The sequence below is a fragment of the Parus major genome, chromosome 3 (genome assembly GCF_001522545.3).
Source record: "Parus major isolate Abel chromosome 3, Parus_major1.1, whole genome shotgun sequence".
NCBI classification, from domain to species: Eukaryota; Metazoa; Chordata; class Aves; order Passeriformes; family Paridae; genus Parus; species Parus major.
Window position 1 is genome coordinate 87,042,103 of NC_031770.1, and position 19,519 is coordinate 87,061,621.

The window sequence follows — 19,519 nt, forward strand, 5'->3', positions numbered from 1 at the left end:
TGGAGGGACACAGGGGTGCAGAGATCCACCTGCAGCCCTTGGAGGGACACAGGGGTGCAGAGATCCACCTGCAGCCCTTGGAGGAGCCCCACACCAGAGCAGGTGATGCCTGAGAGTAGGCTGTGACCCCTTGAGAGGCCCATGCTGGAGCAGGGTTCCTAGCAGGACCTGTGACCCCATGGGGTACCTACATTGGAGCAGCCTGTCCTTGAAGGACTGCACCGCATGGAAGAGTGACCTTTGTGGCAGAAGTTTGTAGAAGACTGTTGCCTGTGGGAGGGACCCAGTATTGGAGCAGAAGAAGGATTCCTCTTCCTGAGTAGTGGCAGGAACACCTTGTAATGAGCGGACCACAACCCCCATTCCCTGTATCCCTGTGTCACTGTGGGAGAAGGAATTGGAGATGAAGATGTATTTTTAAGATCTAATTTAACTTCTCATTATCCTGCTCTGATTTTCTTTTGTAATATTCAATTAGTATTGAATGACAGTATTTGGTGAGTGATCTCTCACTGTCCTTGTCTCCACTCATGAGCCCTCTGTTACATTTTCCCTCCCCTGTCCAGAGGGGAGTGATAGAATGGGTTTGTGGGGGGTGTCTGGCATCCTGCTAGGCTCAACTCCTTACACATGGGTTCAGAGAGCAACATGTATAGATTCATGAGATAAAGGTTCCTTTGAGGACATTAAATGCAAAGACAAAATCTTTGTCTCATAAAGTCCACGAGTTGCAAATCATTGAAGGCTGGCAGAATCCTTTTCTGAAACCTCACTGTGTACTTGCCATGTTTCTGTCTTCTTCTGTGACATCCACTCAGCCCCTGATATGAAACAAATCCTGAGTTAGGCTGTGGCTGCACAACTTGTTCATTTGACACCAAGATTTCATCTCAGCTCGTATGAAAGTCTCACCTGTGTTACAGCTTGGCTATTTCTAGCCACAGAAATTCAGATCCCTTCTTCATATTTCTCCATTTGGAAATCCGATTTCTGGTGTTTCTCGTAGCAGAGCTTTATGACCTGCAGTGGCTGGTTCCCACCCCTCCTAGGAAAACAGAATTTCTTCTCTAATTGAAGAGAAGAAATTATTAACTTGGTTTGTTGATCCATCAGGACTTTGGGTTTTTCTCTCCTTGATACATAAAAATAAACAAAGAAGGATTAACATATTTTGGCTCCAGATAACTCCTTATGTAAATATGAGAGTTTAATTGAAGATCAGGCAGTACATTTATACAGCAGTAGTTTCAGTTTAGTCACCACACTTTCTGTTTCATGTCAGAGTTGTATGTCATAGTAACAGATAAATTCATTTATTGCCAAAGGGAACCACATAGTTCTTAATATATATAAAAACTTCCCATAGATTAAAAAGCAATTATGTCAGCTTGTAAGACTTAGGTGGCTGGGGAAGGTGCTAGTCTATGTTCATGTTATCATTTTCTCTTTTGTTCCTTTTCTACAGTTTTAAACAAGTCTAACAAAGCTAACATGGTCTCTCATCAAGACCACTACTGTGTGCTCTAAACAATGCCAGCATGATTTACAAAGTCATTTTATATTTGGATATAATTTTGAAAATGTTCTACTTATTTCACACAAATTGATCGTTATAATCATCATGAAACTGCTTTCAAAACACTTGCTGCTCAGAAATAAAGCAACTTGCACTATATAATGAGGTTTTAAACATTTATTGTTTATTTACACGTTGTGCATAAAAGAAAAAAACCCAAGTTTTCATTCTTTTGGTCCAAGATATGAAAAGAGAATAAGTTTATTCTTATGATATTTCATATTGTTAAAAATGATTGCCCACACTTAGTGTAGTAGTCACTATCATGCATTGCTTTACAGACTCTTTATTTTGGATTTGTACTACTGTGTCTGACATAAGTAAGCACAGTAGAAAAACAAGCCAAATGGCAAATTTCAAATTTTATAGGCATGCATTAAAATAAATGTGAATTTAAATCAGTCTAAACAAGACTTCTCACTGTCTGAGTCTACTAGACATTAGATAATAAAGGTAAAGAGCATTTTGCAAAATGACAGATGTTAGTTATTTTGCGCTGTACATCCAAGTTATAAAATGGAAGTGCTATACTAATGACATGAGGTTTTTCTCTACTTGGTTTTTTACTTTGTGGGAGGCTGTTTGACTTGAGGAAAGTGCATAGGAGTCGGGTTGTTTTTTTTTTTCAAATAAATGTTTTCATTTATCTTTCTGTTTTAAAAAGCTGGAAGTAATAGCTGACAGTCTAAAACTTATTAAAATGATTTAGCAGATAAATTAGATTAAAGCTGTGTTGGATCATTTACCTGCAGTTCACCCATTGTGGTACTTTTTAGTAGGTTTGTTACCAAATGAATGTAAAATCCAGAAAAGCAATTACATTTTCCAATATGAAATCCATCAGCTCTGAGACTGTTAGGGAGAAAATATCTGAGGTGTGACTTCATGTAAGATATAGTTCAAAGATGAAAATTCCAACAGCATTAAAATGTACTTTTGTTAATAATTAGATACCACAAGTTAAAAGGGCAGGTGTTCCTTATGCTGGGACATGTTCTTCTGAGCATATTTTGATTTTATCACCCTTTCAGTGTGTCTTGGGATTGTGTTTCTTTCAAAAGAAAAATCAACATGGTTTGGTTGCGGCTGTTCTAAATTGCATCTGAGCTATGCTGAATGATAGTTCATTTAAACCTTGTTTTTTCCTCTCATACCAATTTTTCATCTATGATTAGAAAAAGAAGTAATTTCCTACATGACTATTTATAGTCTAGGAGATATTAGTAAGGCAGATGGGGATTGTGTATTTAAAAGTAGCAGTAAATATGATTGAAGTATTGTTTTATTCTCTGCTTTCATTGTTTGTTTTTTTATATACCAGAGAACTGTGATATTGTGTGGCATTAGTAGCAGAGATGTGACATTGTAAGGTTATTTTATAATTGCTCATTGGATTGGGGAAAAATTATAGAAAATTGATTTTACATTAGTGTAGGTAGTTCTCAAAATGAAACTTAATTCTAGTCCTGCCAATGACTTGAAATAAGATTTCCCATCCTAAAGTACCATTTTCTATCAGAAAGGAATTGTTAGTAATGGTGCTTTGCTTTATAAGAGCAGAGCCTGGGAGAGGCTCCTCTCTGCACAGTTCAGGTCTGTAGTTTTTGGAGGTAAAGAATTAAAAGTGTTACTTGAACTACACCTGTGAACCAAAAGGTGACTATAGTAATTTATTGATGCTACCTCCAGCTATTCTTTGGTTTCACCAGTGATGCAGTTAAAATGGTGTGGTTTATTTTGTTTTTGAATGACACTCAGAAAAATTATCTGCGTCCTCTATTTCTCCTTTTCAATGCCTCACATTACATTTTGGCAGGCCTGTCATTCTGAAATGACTTTTTAGATTTTGCTGGGGGAAAAAAAAAACAGTTGATATACAAAGAGGATTCTCAAGGGAGTGATACTTCATTTAATTCTAATCTAGAAATTCTTATTTTGAATTCTGTTACCTCAGACATTTTTAGAAATTCTTGCAGTTGCCAGTCAATGAGGATATTGCTGTTTATATTGAAAGTTCACTGCCTAGGACTCTAGGCAGATGTATTTTTCCCAGATATTATTTTCAGTATCCAAGGCTGAGCAAGGAACTTCACCTTCTTTTCAGAGTTATTGATAGTTGGTTTCTACAAGATGACAGCAACCTGCATTGCAATACTTTCTAGAAAGCCTGGAAGTATTTTTCCTAGAACACTATCGTGGTTTAAGGAGCCCAGGAGGCAGCTTAATCCATGACAGCTGTCCCGTCCTCCCCTCCCTCCCAGTGGGATAAGGAAGAGAGCTGGAAGGTGGAAGTAAGGAACACCATTTTCATTACAAGACCAAAATATAGCACCACACAGCTATGCTTCTATCACAGCTAAAACCAACACAGTCATGCCATTGAAATTTACTGTGGAACATCTGAGGTTTAAAACTGAAAAAAATAACTTTTTCAGTAGCAACAACAAGAAAAGTACTGAACTTCATGAAGTAGCTCTTGACATTCTAATTAATGCAGCAAAAGACTGGCCCATTGAACAATTAATTCTATTCTAGATTATTGGTTCATTTCATCTATACAAAAGCAAATTTATCTTTTTATATTTTGATAGTACACTCCGATATCTTCAGTAATAGAAATAAGTTAGTGTAAAATGGTAGATAAACTGTTATTTAATAGGTATCAGCCCTAGGCCAGTGACAAATGGAACGAAGTACAAAATAGCAAAGATTATAAATGTAAAAGATTGAGTATTTTGCTATTAGTACATCAGATTGTAGGTTTATTTTGCTATATGCTAGTTATGCTATATCACATAGTTAGAAGTATTTGAGTTTCAAACCTTTTCTGCTAATAAGCTCCTGCTGCAGTGTAGACATTAGTGCTTTTGAGTAAAATCCTGCATATAATGTGTTTTGTCAGCAGCTCTAAGGTCAGAAACAGAAATACTCCAGCTGAGAACCTGGAAGGGTTTTTAGCTTTCCATTAGTGAGGGCAGCAGACTTTCTAGGTCCAATTCTTTGGGATTTCTGGTATCACATAATCCTGATGAATATCTTGCCTCACATATTTCTGCCTGCCTTAGTTGGAGGCAGCTGACAGAAAGATTGTCAAAGCTAAATCTAAAATTGATATCAAACCTGAGGTGAGGTATTAATCTCTCAGTCTTGGAGTGGGTGAGAATATCTGTTCTGGAATCATCATGGATGGAAAGAAGACAATCAAAAGTGCTTACTTTGGAAAGGAAGGCTTTACTTTCATTTGTTTCCTTATTCTATTACCTCAAGTTGAAGCCTGAATAGTTTCACAAAATACAATGAGAAGTTAGTATTTGTCCAAAAAATACAGTCTCAGAAACTTTATGAAATCTTACTGATTTCCCTTCTTCATATGTAACAACGAAGTAATATGCCACTGGAATACAATAATATAATAATATTCCAATCCAGAAAGGATTACACTGACCCAAGAGGCAGTGGCTATGGCAAGGCAGTTAGTGTCCTGTGTACTGCTCAATTGCTTCTGCTTTAATAAAATCATAGAATCAGCAAGTGGTTTGGGTTGAAGAGTCCTTTAAAAGCCATCTGGTTGAAGTCCCTCTAAAAAAAGCAAGGATATTTTTAAATAGAGCAGGTTGCTCAAAGCCCTGTCCAAAAATCCATACTAGAGTTTGCACAAACAAGGCAATGTACAGATCCATTGAAGAGGTGCTCCCTTTGTTTCACCTACACCCACAGTAAAGGTTTGCTTACACTGTCCCATCAAATCAATGGAAGAAAAGCAATCAGATGAACTGAAATCTCTAATACTGAACATCCATCCTATCTGGAACTTCCACCAGTTATGTTTTAGAAGTGGAACAGTGAGGATACTAAAGACTATAGCCAAGATAAAACCTAAGATGTCAGAAAGTATTACAATTTGGCTGAATAAGGCTGCTAAAAAAATTGGAATTATGCAAGTTTATGCTTTTTCAATTGTCCACCTCATTATTTTAATGCAGATAAGTTTGCTTACCTGATTGTAATATTCTTTAGCAATTTCATGTGAGTGAACTGGTTTGTGTGCCTGTAACACTGAGCCAAATTAAAATACTTTGAAATTATTGCTGTTGGGATTAAACAAAAATAAACATTTGTAAATGAACATGCTTCCCCCAAATGTTGCTGTCTTCTAACTGCCAAGAAAACAAAGTTACTACAATTCAGATTTGTTATTATTGTTTTGATATTGTTAAATATTAACACAGTAAATATATTAAAATCAATTGGAAAATACTTTTCTAAGACCTACATTGCATACATTCTAGTGTAAATATTTAAAGTGATCATTATATCTAAGTCTATTTCTAGCTTTATAATTCCTAACTAATGTAACAGTGGTAAATGTTAGGAAATAAAAGAAAGGAATAGCTAAGATGTCTATACAGATGCTTCTCCATTTTGTATTTTTTGCCTTTTAGGCTAAAAATAAATAAATTACTTTAGCAAAACTGAGGGCAGAAAACTACTGTTTTTTGAATCCTCAAAGGAAAGGGCAAACAGAGTAAAATATGTGGTTTTCTAATTCATTCTCTGATACTAACTTAATTTGTTAACCCTTAAATATTCTTCTTTGCCTGTTATTTGTTGATTTTTTTCACCAAGCCCTTGAGTTAGTTACATGATTCCCGAAGGAAGCCATAGGAAGATGTTAATATAATTAAGAGATGCAGAAGCAATTGCTTTCATATTCCTATTTTGTTTGCACCCTTAACCTGTGAAAACAAGTTCAGGTTAGAAACCAGATTAGATTCACACAATTCTGTAAATTATGTACCTATATAGCTAAATAATAATAGGAAAGTCTAATCAAAATCTCATCAAAATGTCCCTGGAAAGTAATAAAAATCTGTTGCATACACAATGTAGCAATACATAAACAGTGTTATTTACATAAGCACATTAAATTTAGTGTTCCTAATACTACAGCTTGCATTTCACTTTTAATATTGATCATCTAATATCTGGTGCCAACCATATGACAAATTAGTCTGCAAAGTTACCTAAATTCTCTAGAGGAAGATTCTTATTCAACTGCCTAAATATGACACACACTGAAAAAAATCAGATTTTTCCAAATTGAACTTTTATAGCCAATTACTCTTCAAGTATTTCTAAGATCCTCTGGGATAGGAATGTTTGTTTATGTATTCAAGCACCACTGCAGAGAATAAAATTAAACTTAGATGGCAGAGATAAAATTAAAGTGACTGAAAACTCATTGATACTGAATAAAAGAAAACAAAACAGGCCTTGAACTTTTGATAGAAATAAGAATCATAGCATACAAGTAAAATATGTACACATTTAGCTGAGACTCACTGAAAACCAAGAGAAAATTAAGTTATTTGGCCCATTCATTTGTGGAACCAAATAGTGTTCATTGCAATGATGATCTCTAGTACATCAACTTGTTAGGAAAAGTATGAGTTTTCAAACATATTATGACAGCTGCCTCTTTTCCCACTGAAAACCAATACTTCATTTCATTTTCTTCTTTTACCAGTTCATTAGATGTGAATCAAAACTGTGAAAGCTCATGTTCATGTAGATCTTCTATGATATTTTACAGAACAAATATATTAATGAGGGAACTTCAAAAGATTTTTACAAGTCTTACTTCATTAAATTTTGCCATACTATGTGTCACAGCGACCTTCAAAGCAACTAGCATTTCAGCACTAAATATAGCAGTGCAATATGACAACTCCAGTTTAAATTATGGTTTCATATTAAGAGTCTGTCTTTTTTTTTTTTTTCCCATAATTGTGAAAGACAGAAATATATAAATTAAGATATAAAGGACACTCATTTCCCTCCTAGATGGGGTGCTTTTTAAAAATAGATAAAACTCTGGGGTTTTTGCAGGAAGATCATATTTCCTGTCAAATACGTTGAGCTTGAAAAAATATTAGATAATAGCTTCCCAATTTCCTCTATGTCAAATTCAGGAAAAGAGAAGCACTTATGCATCATTTTGAATGCAGGTGGTAAAATACATCTGATTAGGTACAAGTATCAATTAGGAACATTCTTTCCGCTTCAAAATCCAATGCACTTAGGAGAAAAGTAATAAATTTTGGAGATGCAACTAATCAAAGAGAAAGATACAAATCACTGTGTTGTTTTCAAAACTATCAAAAAACAGGCAGTAAGAGGCTAATTCTGTTTGTGGATTTGGGATAACAATAACTAGATTGTTTGGGATTTTTCCAACACAAAACATCTTCACTATTTTTTATCTTTCTGTGAAGGTGTCATTTCTATTTCCAAAAAATTTGAGCTGAATATGAATTAATAATTTTCTTTTTCTTCTCTTTCATGTAAGTCTGTTGTACTTGTTGACACATCTGGACTTTACATGTCTATGCAAAATCAAATAAAAAATACAGAACTCAATAATTACGCAGCATATCTCACCTGGAAATTTTAGAATATTTCTTGCCCATGAACTAAATAAAATTCTCCTTATTCTGAGTCAGGTCATTTTCATCCTTTCACACAGACACAGCAGTTGACTAAATTCTCATCTTCTATAAATGAATGCTGTTATAACTTTGCTGATGTAAAACAACTAAGGGTCTAGGCAAAAAAAATAAAAACATGATTCTTCCTCCCCAAAATGTGAGTTTGGAAGAGGGATATTATGAGCTACAAAATAGGAGTATGAAAATATTTTGTTTCTTTTTGTGTCTCTTCTTCACAAAGCATGTTAACATCAAAGTGATTTACTATGATCTTATTTTGTCAGACATGCATCTAACTCTTCAACTTCTTTGTATTTAAGGAATTCTAAAACTATCAACCATTTCTTTTTCTTTAAATAAATTTAATACATACGTACACTGGGTTGATCTGCTTATTGAAATATAGCTGTCAAAAGAGATGAGTAACTCTAGGCACTTGGTAATGACAATTTCTGTATGCTTCAGATATCTACGGAATCATTAATTTCCTTTATGTTAAATGGTCTGCATCTCTCTTAGTTTCTGTCACACAATCTTAGTACTGATAAACAGAGCAGAACAAGTCACACAAAAATCACAAGCCAGATCAAGCCAGGAGGGCATCTAGCTCAATATCCTGTCTCAGAGAGAAAACTGTCACTCTTTGAAAAGGATATATAAAACAGGACAACTGAGATTTTCTCCCAAGTGCATTACTTCAGCTTTCACCAATCAATGAGACTAGGATTTCCTGACCTGTGGTTCCATTATATTTGCTAGTCTGGTGGATTTGTTTCCCTTATTCTTGTATTGTTCTTAATTTTTCATTATTTTTTTATATATTTTTGACCCACATAATATCTTTTGGCAATAAATTACCCCAAACATTCTGCAAAAAGTTAATAAGAATTTCCTTTTTAATGCAAGCGTGTGACCTGATAGTAACAATAATTGAGTAATTGAGTGCCCTTACCTGCTGTGTTGCAAGACACGGAGGTGCCATTTCTTACACACATTTTCCTCTGCATGTTGAATAGGCCTGTTCTGTTTCTCCACTTGGAAGCAATGCTATTCCTTTGATCATCCCTGTTTCTGTTCTGTGTTTCATTGTACCTTTGCGGATGCATGCTTGCCAAATATCTTCTGCTTTATTTTCCTAAATTTTTTTAAAGTTTTTTTCTTCTATTACTGTTCCACTTGTATGGCAGTTTCCTTCAATGAAAATGAATTGATGTCCTGCTCCAGGGATTGCTTATATGACCCATTGCCTCGAGTGCTTTTCTTTTGAGTCTTCTCAATTAAATGTACTGTCTTTCTGCCATTCAAAGGCCCTAGCAGTCTGAAAAGTAAGAGATTAAGTCAGTGATCTGATTTCAGACCTTCCTGTTGACAGCAGAGAACATTATCAAAAAGACACCAGGCTAGCCTGATAGAGGAAGACTTGTGCATTTTATTTAGTAAGGATTTTTTGCTTTGTGATGTAGCAGTTCAGTTACAGCAGGCAGGAAGCTTTTGTGTGTTGAGACGAATGAATGAAAGCAGCAAGGGTAAGATTTATTTTGTTTCATATTTTATTGTCATGAAACAGCTGAATTCAGCTAATCAATTATTTCATAGAAAATGGTTACTGTATTTCTGTACTGTTGTAGGTGCATGTGATGCTTTATGAAACACCCAAGTCAGATTTCATATGTACCAGACATAATCCCTAGGAATTTTCTGAATCATATTTATTTCACTTTTATTTTCTTCACACCATGAACATGAGATAAAAGAAGGCATTACTCTAAGGTGGTTAAAATCTGTGAGCATGAGATGGATAGAACAGATCATGTATTCATCAGACCCTTGATATTGCTTCTTAACTGACTTTCTGCCTGCTGGGAACACCTCCATTCGTGATAATATGGGAAAGGTTTGCTGCACTGCTCATAAAAGTTTTTATCACCTGTGCTTCTATTACATTCTCTGAGTGATGGAAAAGAGGTACAAGCACAGAATGTGTCCATAAGTTTCAGAGGATGTTTACCATTGCAATTGAAAGATACAAACAGCAAATTCAGAGTTTAAGCCCCTGACTTAATATTCTGACATCCTGTTCAGTTCACGTCTTTAACATTTCAGCTCAAAACTACTGTACTAATTTGATTTTGCCTGAAGAAAATCCTCCTGCATATCTCTGATGCATAAGTAACAAGGATGAGAATTGTTCATCTACCTTCAGATATTGCTGGTGTACATGTTTACAGCTAAACTCTCAACTCTGGAGTCCTTTTATACCAAATGGAGTGAGATAGGCAGGTTTAGGTCACGATTGAGTGAGGATTACCCATTTACTTTCATTATTAAAGAGGAGCAGGGATTTTCAATGAAGTTGTCTATCCTGTAGATGGTAGACAAGCTTAGTCAGAAGTTTGGTCTGATTTTCTTACCAGAAGACGAATGCATTTCTTCTCTTTCTAGGATTTTGTGATATTAAAAGCTTTTCTTGGTTCTCATTTGATTTTATTTAGTGATGGCTGGAGCAGTTGATGAGTCTTAACAGCTTCAAGACTGAAAAATATATTTTAAAAATAATTCAACAGAATTTAATATAATTCAGTGCTAAGACAAACTTGTCATAAAAAACAAAGAATGCAAAGCGAAGATTAGAGGTAGGAGTGGAAACAGATTGATTCCATTTTACTACCAGTAGAAAACTATATTCTTCCCCTTACATTATTTTACCATGACTAAGTCAGGTAGGGTTATAAGAGAAACTTGTTGATGTTTCTCAACTTTTTCTTGTTGTACTATTGTTCTATGTGTTACTGTGAAAATTGTCATAAATAATATCCCAGATAACCTATTTATTTCAGTAGAAAATTTGAGTCTCCAGTTAAATTGTTGAAGTATAATTCTTAGCAACATGTGTTTGTCAGGTAATTCAGACCCAACTCTGTGGTCTCTGCTACAAATTTTTTGAATTATTTGTAATATTTTTACCCTTAAAATGTGAGAAGGTTTATATTTCTTCCTGTATCCTAGTTAGCTGTTTTGAGAACCTCTTAGGTTGCATGCACTCCGCTCACTTTGGAGACCACTGCCCCTGTGGAGAAGAGTCCCTTGTGATCATGGACAGAAGTGACAGTGTCAGATAGGGGACCCAGGGTAGAATTAAGTAACTACTTCTTCTTGTTAGCCTGTCATGCAAAATGAATTAAATACTTAATTATTTATTGCCAGCAAGCATCTTAAAATATGAAGATCTGTAAATATTGCTAGGAAGCAATACTAAATTTCTCTCATAATGTGATAGAGAATTAGCTCATTGTAGTTCTGATGCACGTCTATGGATCTGATTCATGGATCCTACATGTTTGGTTATAGTTAATGCTACATGGGACTTTAATTTCTGCTAAATAAGAGTTTAGTAGAATGAAGGAATTGGGAAAAGTTAGTCCAGACTGGCAGCTTTGCCCATAGTATCCTATCTGTGTACTTTATCACAGTCATAGATTTTAGGTTCTTAATACAGAGACACAGTCTGTTTCCTCCCACACAGGCCTTTCATCCAAGCAGAAGACTAATCCCTGTGCTCTCAGTGACCTCTTTACTGATGTTGTAGGCTTGCAACAGATTGCAGCTGTTGTACAGCTTTAGGGCAGAAAATGACTGCTAAGGATCAGCAGGCTAATAGCCTGCACACCATAGGGAAGGGAATGTGCTCTTGGCATTTCTGGGCAGCTCTTTTGCCAGGTATGCATTTGTTCCTGATGCAGTTGCTGTATTTGCTTTGTCTCTTCTGCTGATTTCTGAGAGGACTTCACAGCACTGGTGATGGAAGCCTAGGCTGCCTTGGGCACAGCGCTGCAGACATAGACACAGTGGTTGAAATAGCATCTTTTCTCAGTAGTTTTGTCTGTACATCAATGCAAAGACTTCTGGATGCAAGGTGCTGAACTCCTGGGAAAGTTTTAAATCTTTAAGGGAAATATCTCTAATATCTTTAAGGGAATATTCAAGATTGCCCAGATATACCTTGCTCCCTTTGCCTCTTCATTCTTCTCCCCCTTCCCTTCACCTAGCTGAAAGAAACTTCACAGATTAATTTTAACTTAGAATATAAATTGCAGACAGTTACTCTCCAAGTTGACTAGTTGTTGTTTTTTTTTTAACTACCTTAGAAAAAACATTTTAATAGCTTTGTTGCTCAGTGTACCACTATATTGTGAGTACAGAACTACACTTGAAGAATAATAAGTTTATTAATTATTATAAGAATAATAATAATAAGGTTGAGTGCACAGAACCTCTCTGTGAAGGATAACAGAATCACCAGTTTGTTGAGGTTGGAAGGGACCATCATCTTGAGACCATCAAGTCCAACCCCCTGCTCAAGCAGAGCAGGACCACCTAGAACAGGTTTCTCACAACCATGCCCAGTCAGGTTTTGAAAATCTCCAAGAATTGAGACATGACAAACCTCTCTGTGTAACCTATGCCAGTGTTTGACCCTCCTCACAGTGAAAATGAGTTTCCACATGTTTAGGTGCAATTTCTTGGGTTTTGATTTGTACCTGTTGCCTTTCAAGTGCACTGCTGAGAGAGAAGTTTGGCTCCCTCTTCTCCATCCCCATGTATTTACAGACATTGGTAAGATACACTGAGTTTTTTCTTCTGCAGGCTTAGGAGTCCTGGCTCTCTCAGCCTCTCCTCATGTGAAAGAGAGTCCAGCCCTTAATCCAGTTTGTTGCCCTGCACTACACTGTTAGATCTCCTTGTACCATTTCTCTTGAAAGCATGAATTTAATTAGGCAAAAACACTCTCATAATCATGTAGGTCTGCTTCTGATTTGTAATGCCACTGACCTTTTTCAATCCCATAGCTTTTACTGCTTTCTCCAACAATCTTGACTTTTCCAGACCTATGATTTAGAAACATAACTAGTCATTGCTTTCCATCCTGCCTTTCTTTTGCTGTCAGGGTGTGTTTTTTTTTTAATGACTGTCCTTCCACATGTGCTTGTTTAGCTAGGCCTTTTGTCCTTTTTTCTAATGTCAAATAAAAACAGCAGAGGTTAAGCAGTAGTCAGATTCACAAACAAACAATTAATAAAGTGAATATAAATTTTTTAAAAACACGTACAATTCATGCCTGTGTGTAATCATCACTCACAGATCCATTGTATACTTTTTGTTCATTAAACTAAAAATTTCTTTGCAAAAATATTACCTGAACTCAAAATATTTTTCTTGATGCTTTTTCCTTATTCATATCCCTGGTGATCAGTCTCGCCAGTTCTCAAGGTGTTTTGCTTAAAGAGAATTCTTAAGGCATTGGGAAGACATTCTGCCTAACCTCAATTAGTTTTAGTTTATTTTTTCTTGCATTCATGATACTATTATTATGTCTACAGGGTAAAAAAAAAAAAAATTAAAACCATAATGACTAAAGTAATAAGTGAAATAAACATTGCAAATGTTAAGCCTTCACACTTAAAAATTTTCTCTTAACAATTATTCATTTCCAGAGTAGTGTAGTGGAAAAATGCATATACTACTCAAAGCCATCCTCTTTATAATTTCAAACCCCCAAAATGAAGAAAAGCTGGGTTTCTTGTCTAGAAATAAAAATTAAAAGTACTTCACAGAGATGTCATAGAACAAAGTTATGCATGGATACACCTGTAAAGTTGAAAATTTATGTCAGCCTTTTTAACTTGCATATTCTAGCAGTATTCCCTCTTATAATTCACTTCTGATAATAGGCAGATGCTTGAACATTTTCATTTTCTATGTATTTGATTTGAATGTTTGAAATTAAATTAATTTATATGCATGCTCAGCAAATAATATAGTTGATGATATTCACAGGTATACAAAAATGGATCTTTTTAAATGTGCTTGCATTTTATTACTTTATTTTGTAATAAATTAATAAAATTAGCTTTTTGTTGTTCATTTCAGACATAGCACTGTTTTTTCCATCCTTCACTGGAAATTCTTATTTGGAGCTACCTTCTCTGACATCTGTATCTGATACCAGGACTGCATCTGGGCAGGAAACAAGCAATCTGACGACTCTGTACTTGACAGTGAAAACAACTGCTCTAAATGGCACAATTCTTTACAGTGAGTACCAAAGATACTTGAAGCTAAGTATCAGTTTTAGCTCCTTCAGGTCCTTATTAACTTTAGTGTACATCAGCTGGCATTTCCTCTTCAACAGCAAAATGAGTCATTAAAATGCAGTAGAAGCCTTTTGGTATTCTAATGCATCCTGCATTATAAAATTCGAACCATTGTTCCTTGTGTTCCTCTGGAAAGTTCTTTAATTCATGACTCATTGAGCAAAACATAACTTACAAGAGAAAATGCAGCTTCCTGACAAAAAAGAACATAGTAAGCATATGACTTTAGGTGTAAGTTTTACAGCTCTAAAATACAAATGCCAAAGAAGTTTTGAACAACTTATTATATACAAACAGCTTCTCCATAGATTGATTGATTCTTGGTTTTTATAATTGTGATCTTGGTTCCAAATTCTTGATTTATAGAACTATCTTAAGTTCTGCAATTTTGCCATATTTTGAAGTACTTACTGTGTTTTCACACTTCAGAGAATTCTTTTGTGATCCCCAGAGAGTATACTTGCAGACTTGGATGTATGCCTTTTAATAGTACATAAAAAAAGTTGTTTCTTGACTGCATATTTCATTCCTCAATATATGGCATAAACTTCTCAGACAGAAGTACACTTTCCACTAGTCAGCAAAAAAAAAATAGACTTCTCTGCCAGTTGAGTATTTCATTATATATTTTATCTTGCAATTTCTTGCAAATGGAAAACATGGAAAGTGAGGTGATTTCTTCCTCAGTTCAAGAAGAGCTAGAAAAATATGATTATTTGGCAGATTTACTCCACAAAGACAAAATCATAAGAAGCATTTTCAGTTCACTGCAGCTTCCTAGGGTTTCTCTACACAAAGAAATCTTGTTGATATTGGATAAATAATTCTGATTAAATTTTGTTGCATTTACATTTATCTGGTAGCAGTGTATGTGAATTCACCTGAACTCTGTACATATTTATAAGTCAGGGTTAAAAGTAATCTAAATTTTTGTGGCAATATTTAATTATGCCCTTTATTACTATCTGTACTAGATTTTTTTCCAGATGTGAAATACTCTAACCCCAAATTGAAGATTAATATTTACTGCTTTTCAAAATAGTATCTCAAATCCTTGTATGCTATATCTGGGCTGTTGCTACAGCTGCCTAAGCTACAGTGCTGCAAAATTTGCTAGGAATCATGGATAAGTGGTGATGTGGCAGTTCTTTATATCAAAATTTTTTATACTTGTTAGTTATTTCAATTTCAAGAGGAGTTGTTTGCCCTTGAAGAAGAATTCATGGAAGGTTATTGGATGTACTTTGACTCTATTTGGCATTTAGTGATTTTGTTTGCTTCATCACTGCAAAGTAATTTGGCTCCAGCCGAAGTTAATCTTGCTATCTACACATAAGCCCTGAGTAAGCATCTCTGTGAAACAAAAATCTCAAAAAAATCCAAACCAAAAGAAAAAAAAAAATAATGGGAGATTCTCTGCTATTCTCAGGAAGAAGTAGTGTTTTCTGAAGCTAAAGAAACTGAGTTTGTTCAGCCTGGAGAACAGAAGACTCTGGAGACAGCACATTGCAGTCTTTAAGTATTAAAAAGGTTACTTATAAGAAGTATGGGGCTAAACTTTTTAGCAGGGCCTGTTGCAATAGGCCAATACCCAATGGAGTAATGTCTTTAAACTAAAAGAGGTAAATGTAGACTAGACATTAAAGAATTGGGTTTTTTTTACAATGAGGGGAGAAAGTTACTGGAATATATTGCCTGGGGAGGTGGTAGATTCCTCATCCCTGGAAACATCCAAGTCAGGGTTAAGGAGACTCGGAGCAGCCTGATCTGGTTGAAGATGTCCCTGCTTGTTTCAAGGGGTTAACCAGATGACCAATTCATATGACTCTGTGTTTTCTCTTCTAGATAATGTACTCATCCTGTATCTAACCTAACTAGATATTAAACCCTAATATAGCCCCTTCAGCTATTAGTTCATACTGTCTATGGAAAATTGTTAAAATGGTATTTTTTCAGGTGTTTGCAGAGATTTTGTTTCAGCAAACAAAGTATTTGAGGAATTCACCTTCTTTAGAATATATGTGTTTCTGCTTTCTGGGAAGATAGAATGGCATTAGTGGGGAACCATACAATTTTTTGCTTTCCAGTTACCCATATCTGAGACTTCCATGGACTGTGTCACAGCTCACTTCTTGTCCCTTCACACACCCAAAAGAAGGATGAAGTGTGAGTCAGGATTAGTGGTGTGAGTTCACTTCTCACCCTAAAATTGATCTGGGGTAGCTCCAGGAACTTGGGATAATTTTTGCATATTTTCACAGAGTGAAAACTCACCTTTTCTTCATAGCTTCTCAGTAGCATGTCATACTCGCATTCTCATTCCCTTTATTACCCCTAAATGGAATTTTAACTGATTTGTGATAGTCTGCTCTTTTAGTGATCGGTTGGGTTTCTATTAAGGTTAGATTTCTGTTAAGATAAATGAATAAACAAACAAATAAATAAACAAACAAATAAAAAATAAATAAAACTTGGATCTCTGCCTGGCTGTGGAATACAGACCCAGAAAGTAATGGATGACTGTACATCTTGTAGACTTCTGCTACTGTGTTTAATGTTAGATCTTTGCTTTACATTTCTACTTTAACAATCTCTGCCCCTCTTTCTATAGCACCAATTTATTTTCCTTGTTTTTACTCTTTCTTTTTTGTTCTGAGTCTCTCTGGTACTTAGATTCCTTTCCAAATATTATAAATGTTTGTTATGATAGTTCAGATCAATATTCTTATTTAGTTTTACATGAATGTAAAATAAAATATTATATAAATTTGTAAATAAAAATCTCTCCAGTGTTTTATGAATGAACTCCACATGCCTATACAGATAATTGAGAATCTTTAAATTATTTCTGTATGCAGGCATAAAGCTCTTCTGTCAGATAAATATCCTTTGTGAGTTCCCTCATATGTTTTCTCTGTATTTTCTTCATCCCCATTTTTTCTCCCTGCTCTGTCTTTCATTTTCACTTCTAACTATTACAAAAGAGAAGCTGCTGTTGTCAGCTCTTCCATTTTTAGTAGTTGTACAACTCCTGCCTTTACTGCTCCTTTTTTGAAGTTGTGTTACCATCAGACATCAGAGGAATGAACTATCACCAGAAAGCCAACTTGAGGCTGTTGCAACCACTAGTTACAAGAGCTACACATTTCTAAGGATTAATGTTCCAAACATTTTCATATTCTGTTAATTTATGCAAGTTAGCAATGGTTATAAATAATAATGGTAATAAATAATTATGGTTACAATAAGCTTCACATATTTGTAAAGCAAAAACCTTTCTATTTGTCGAAATAATTTTTTTTTTAAATAGGAAGAACATTACAGTGATCTCTTTCCTTCAGATGTACTTTACTAGAGAATTGTTACACATTTTGATTATTTTTTTTAATTAATCCACCTTCAGATTATGCATTTTACAAACACACCTGTTTTTACCAGGTGGTGGTGAAATTACATCTGTTTTTCTGGCAGATAATTAGTAAACATTTAATTACAGGGAGAAATCTCAGACAAGATGCTACTGATACACAAATGAATTTGAATCAGAAAGTATGCATAAGAAGACTATTTAAGTCAAAATCATAAGGATAACATAAAAGGATTCAAACTTGCATCTGTGTTCACCTAATACATTAGCCAGTGAAGAAGAAAAAAGATCTGTGCCTTCTTCACCTCTTCATGTCCAAGTGCCTTAAAATAAAGGGAACAGAACTTAAACTATCAATGCATTATTTTATACCTTTTAGCAGTTACTGCAATTATATATATGCAAAGATATATAAAAAAAAATAAATATGGAGAATACGACAAATAAGCTTGCTTATAGGCTAACAAATAGGCAGAATATGAGAATCATTACATGTGGTAGGCATGTCACTTTAGTAAATCATACCATAATGTTGTTAAAAATGATTTTCCTATTTGATGTCTTTATTAGCAAGAGTTTTATCAACAGTTGGTTGAAATTAACTTGTAGGGTTGAAATTGACTTGTAGGGGCTTCCAAAAATAGATTGTTAAAAAACTGGGGAGAGACATAGGATATCATAGAAACCTATGTATGATTTATAGAAAATTACCACACATATAGATGTCTTAATACAAATAAAAATGCATTTACATTCTTAATAATGATGTTTTCCTTAATTATTTCAGTATGTAATCAAGAAACATCTGAATCCTAACAGTAAATGGACTGAAACTGCCTGGAATTTATGCAGTTACCTTATGTTTAAATTGTTGATAAAATGTGACAATTACGTTTGTGCCAATAAAGATTAGCCATCATTTGAGAAGATTTATTTGTTGACTACAGAATGCATTCATAAGATTTCTGTTCTATTCCTTAATTATTTTATTTGTTTGCATGATTAAATTTCTTCAACATGTCACAGCAAATTGTGATATTTAGCCACAAAGCAAAATAAATTGCTAGTGATCATAAAAACCTGATACAGTTGTAAAGTTTTACTTCATCATTTTCACTTCTAACAGAGTCAGCATAATGCTGTTCACGATCCTTTCAAGGGTAGATTGTTTAGCTTCTGCTATATATGGTAGCCTATAACTTCTGACAATTGGATTTCAGATACCACAGCCCATGTTTATAGCATTCCTTAAGGACAACAGCTCCCTTTTCATAAATTGTGCTCATAAATTATTTCCTGTGCTCTCAGGAGCTCTGTTTCCCAAATCTTCTCATATTCCCCTTGCCCTTATGAAACTAAATAGGTTTTTAATTTCAGGCATTTCAGGCATTGTAGTCTCTTTGTCTCTACTTCAGCTGGCATTTTTGAGCAGAGCATTTCACAATATCCTTCCTCTGTGTCCAAATAGATTTTCTTTCTTAATGAAGCTTATCCCATATTTCAATGGGACTTCAAATCTGTCTTTTAGATAGGCAATCACTTAAGCCAAATGGTTACTTGCTTGTTATCATACTATTGTGCAAAAATAACCTTCCAGCAGTTTTCTGTGAAGGGAGGATTGCTGAGATCTGGGCTCTTCAGCCTGAACCCCTTGCAGAATCTCTACTAAGGACAAGATAATTTACCCTTAATATCCAACAAGATTTTTTTAACTCACATACTTCCTGATGTCTATCTCTTCCCACAATCTGTTTTGCTTTTGACTCTGGCTTTTCCTATGAAGGTAACTTCTAGCATATACACTAGGTAGCATATGCTCTTTCACATTGCCAGAACAAAATTCTCTGCCTCCTTATGTTCACTGTAGAAAGATTTAAAGGATTGTCCTTTCAAAGGATTTCATACCACCTAGGAAATAATGTGAAGAATGCTGTTA

General features: G+C 34.8%; 1 protein-coding gene across 1 annotated transcript in view; it reads left to right on the plus strand.

The window, feature by feature from the left end:
* The window catches only part of EYS (eyes shut homolog), a 706,806-nt gene that overhangs the window by 546,977 nt on the left and 140,310 nt on the right, over window positions 1-19,519 (plus strand). Inside the window, exon 36 of the mRNA XM_015621104.2 lies at window positions 13,993-14,157. Within this exon, the coding sequence (XP_015476590.1) occupies window positions 13,993-14,157 (165 nt within the window). The remainder of the gene's footprint in view (window positions 1-13,992; window positions 14,158-19,519) is intronic.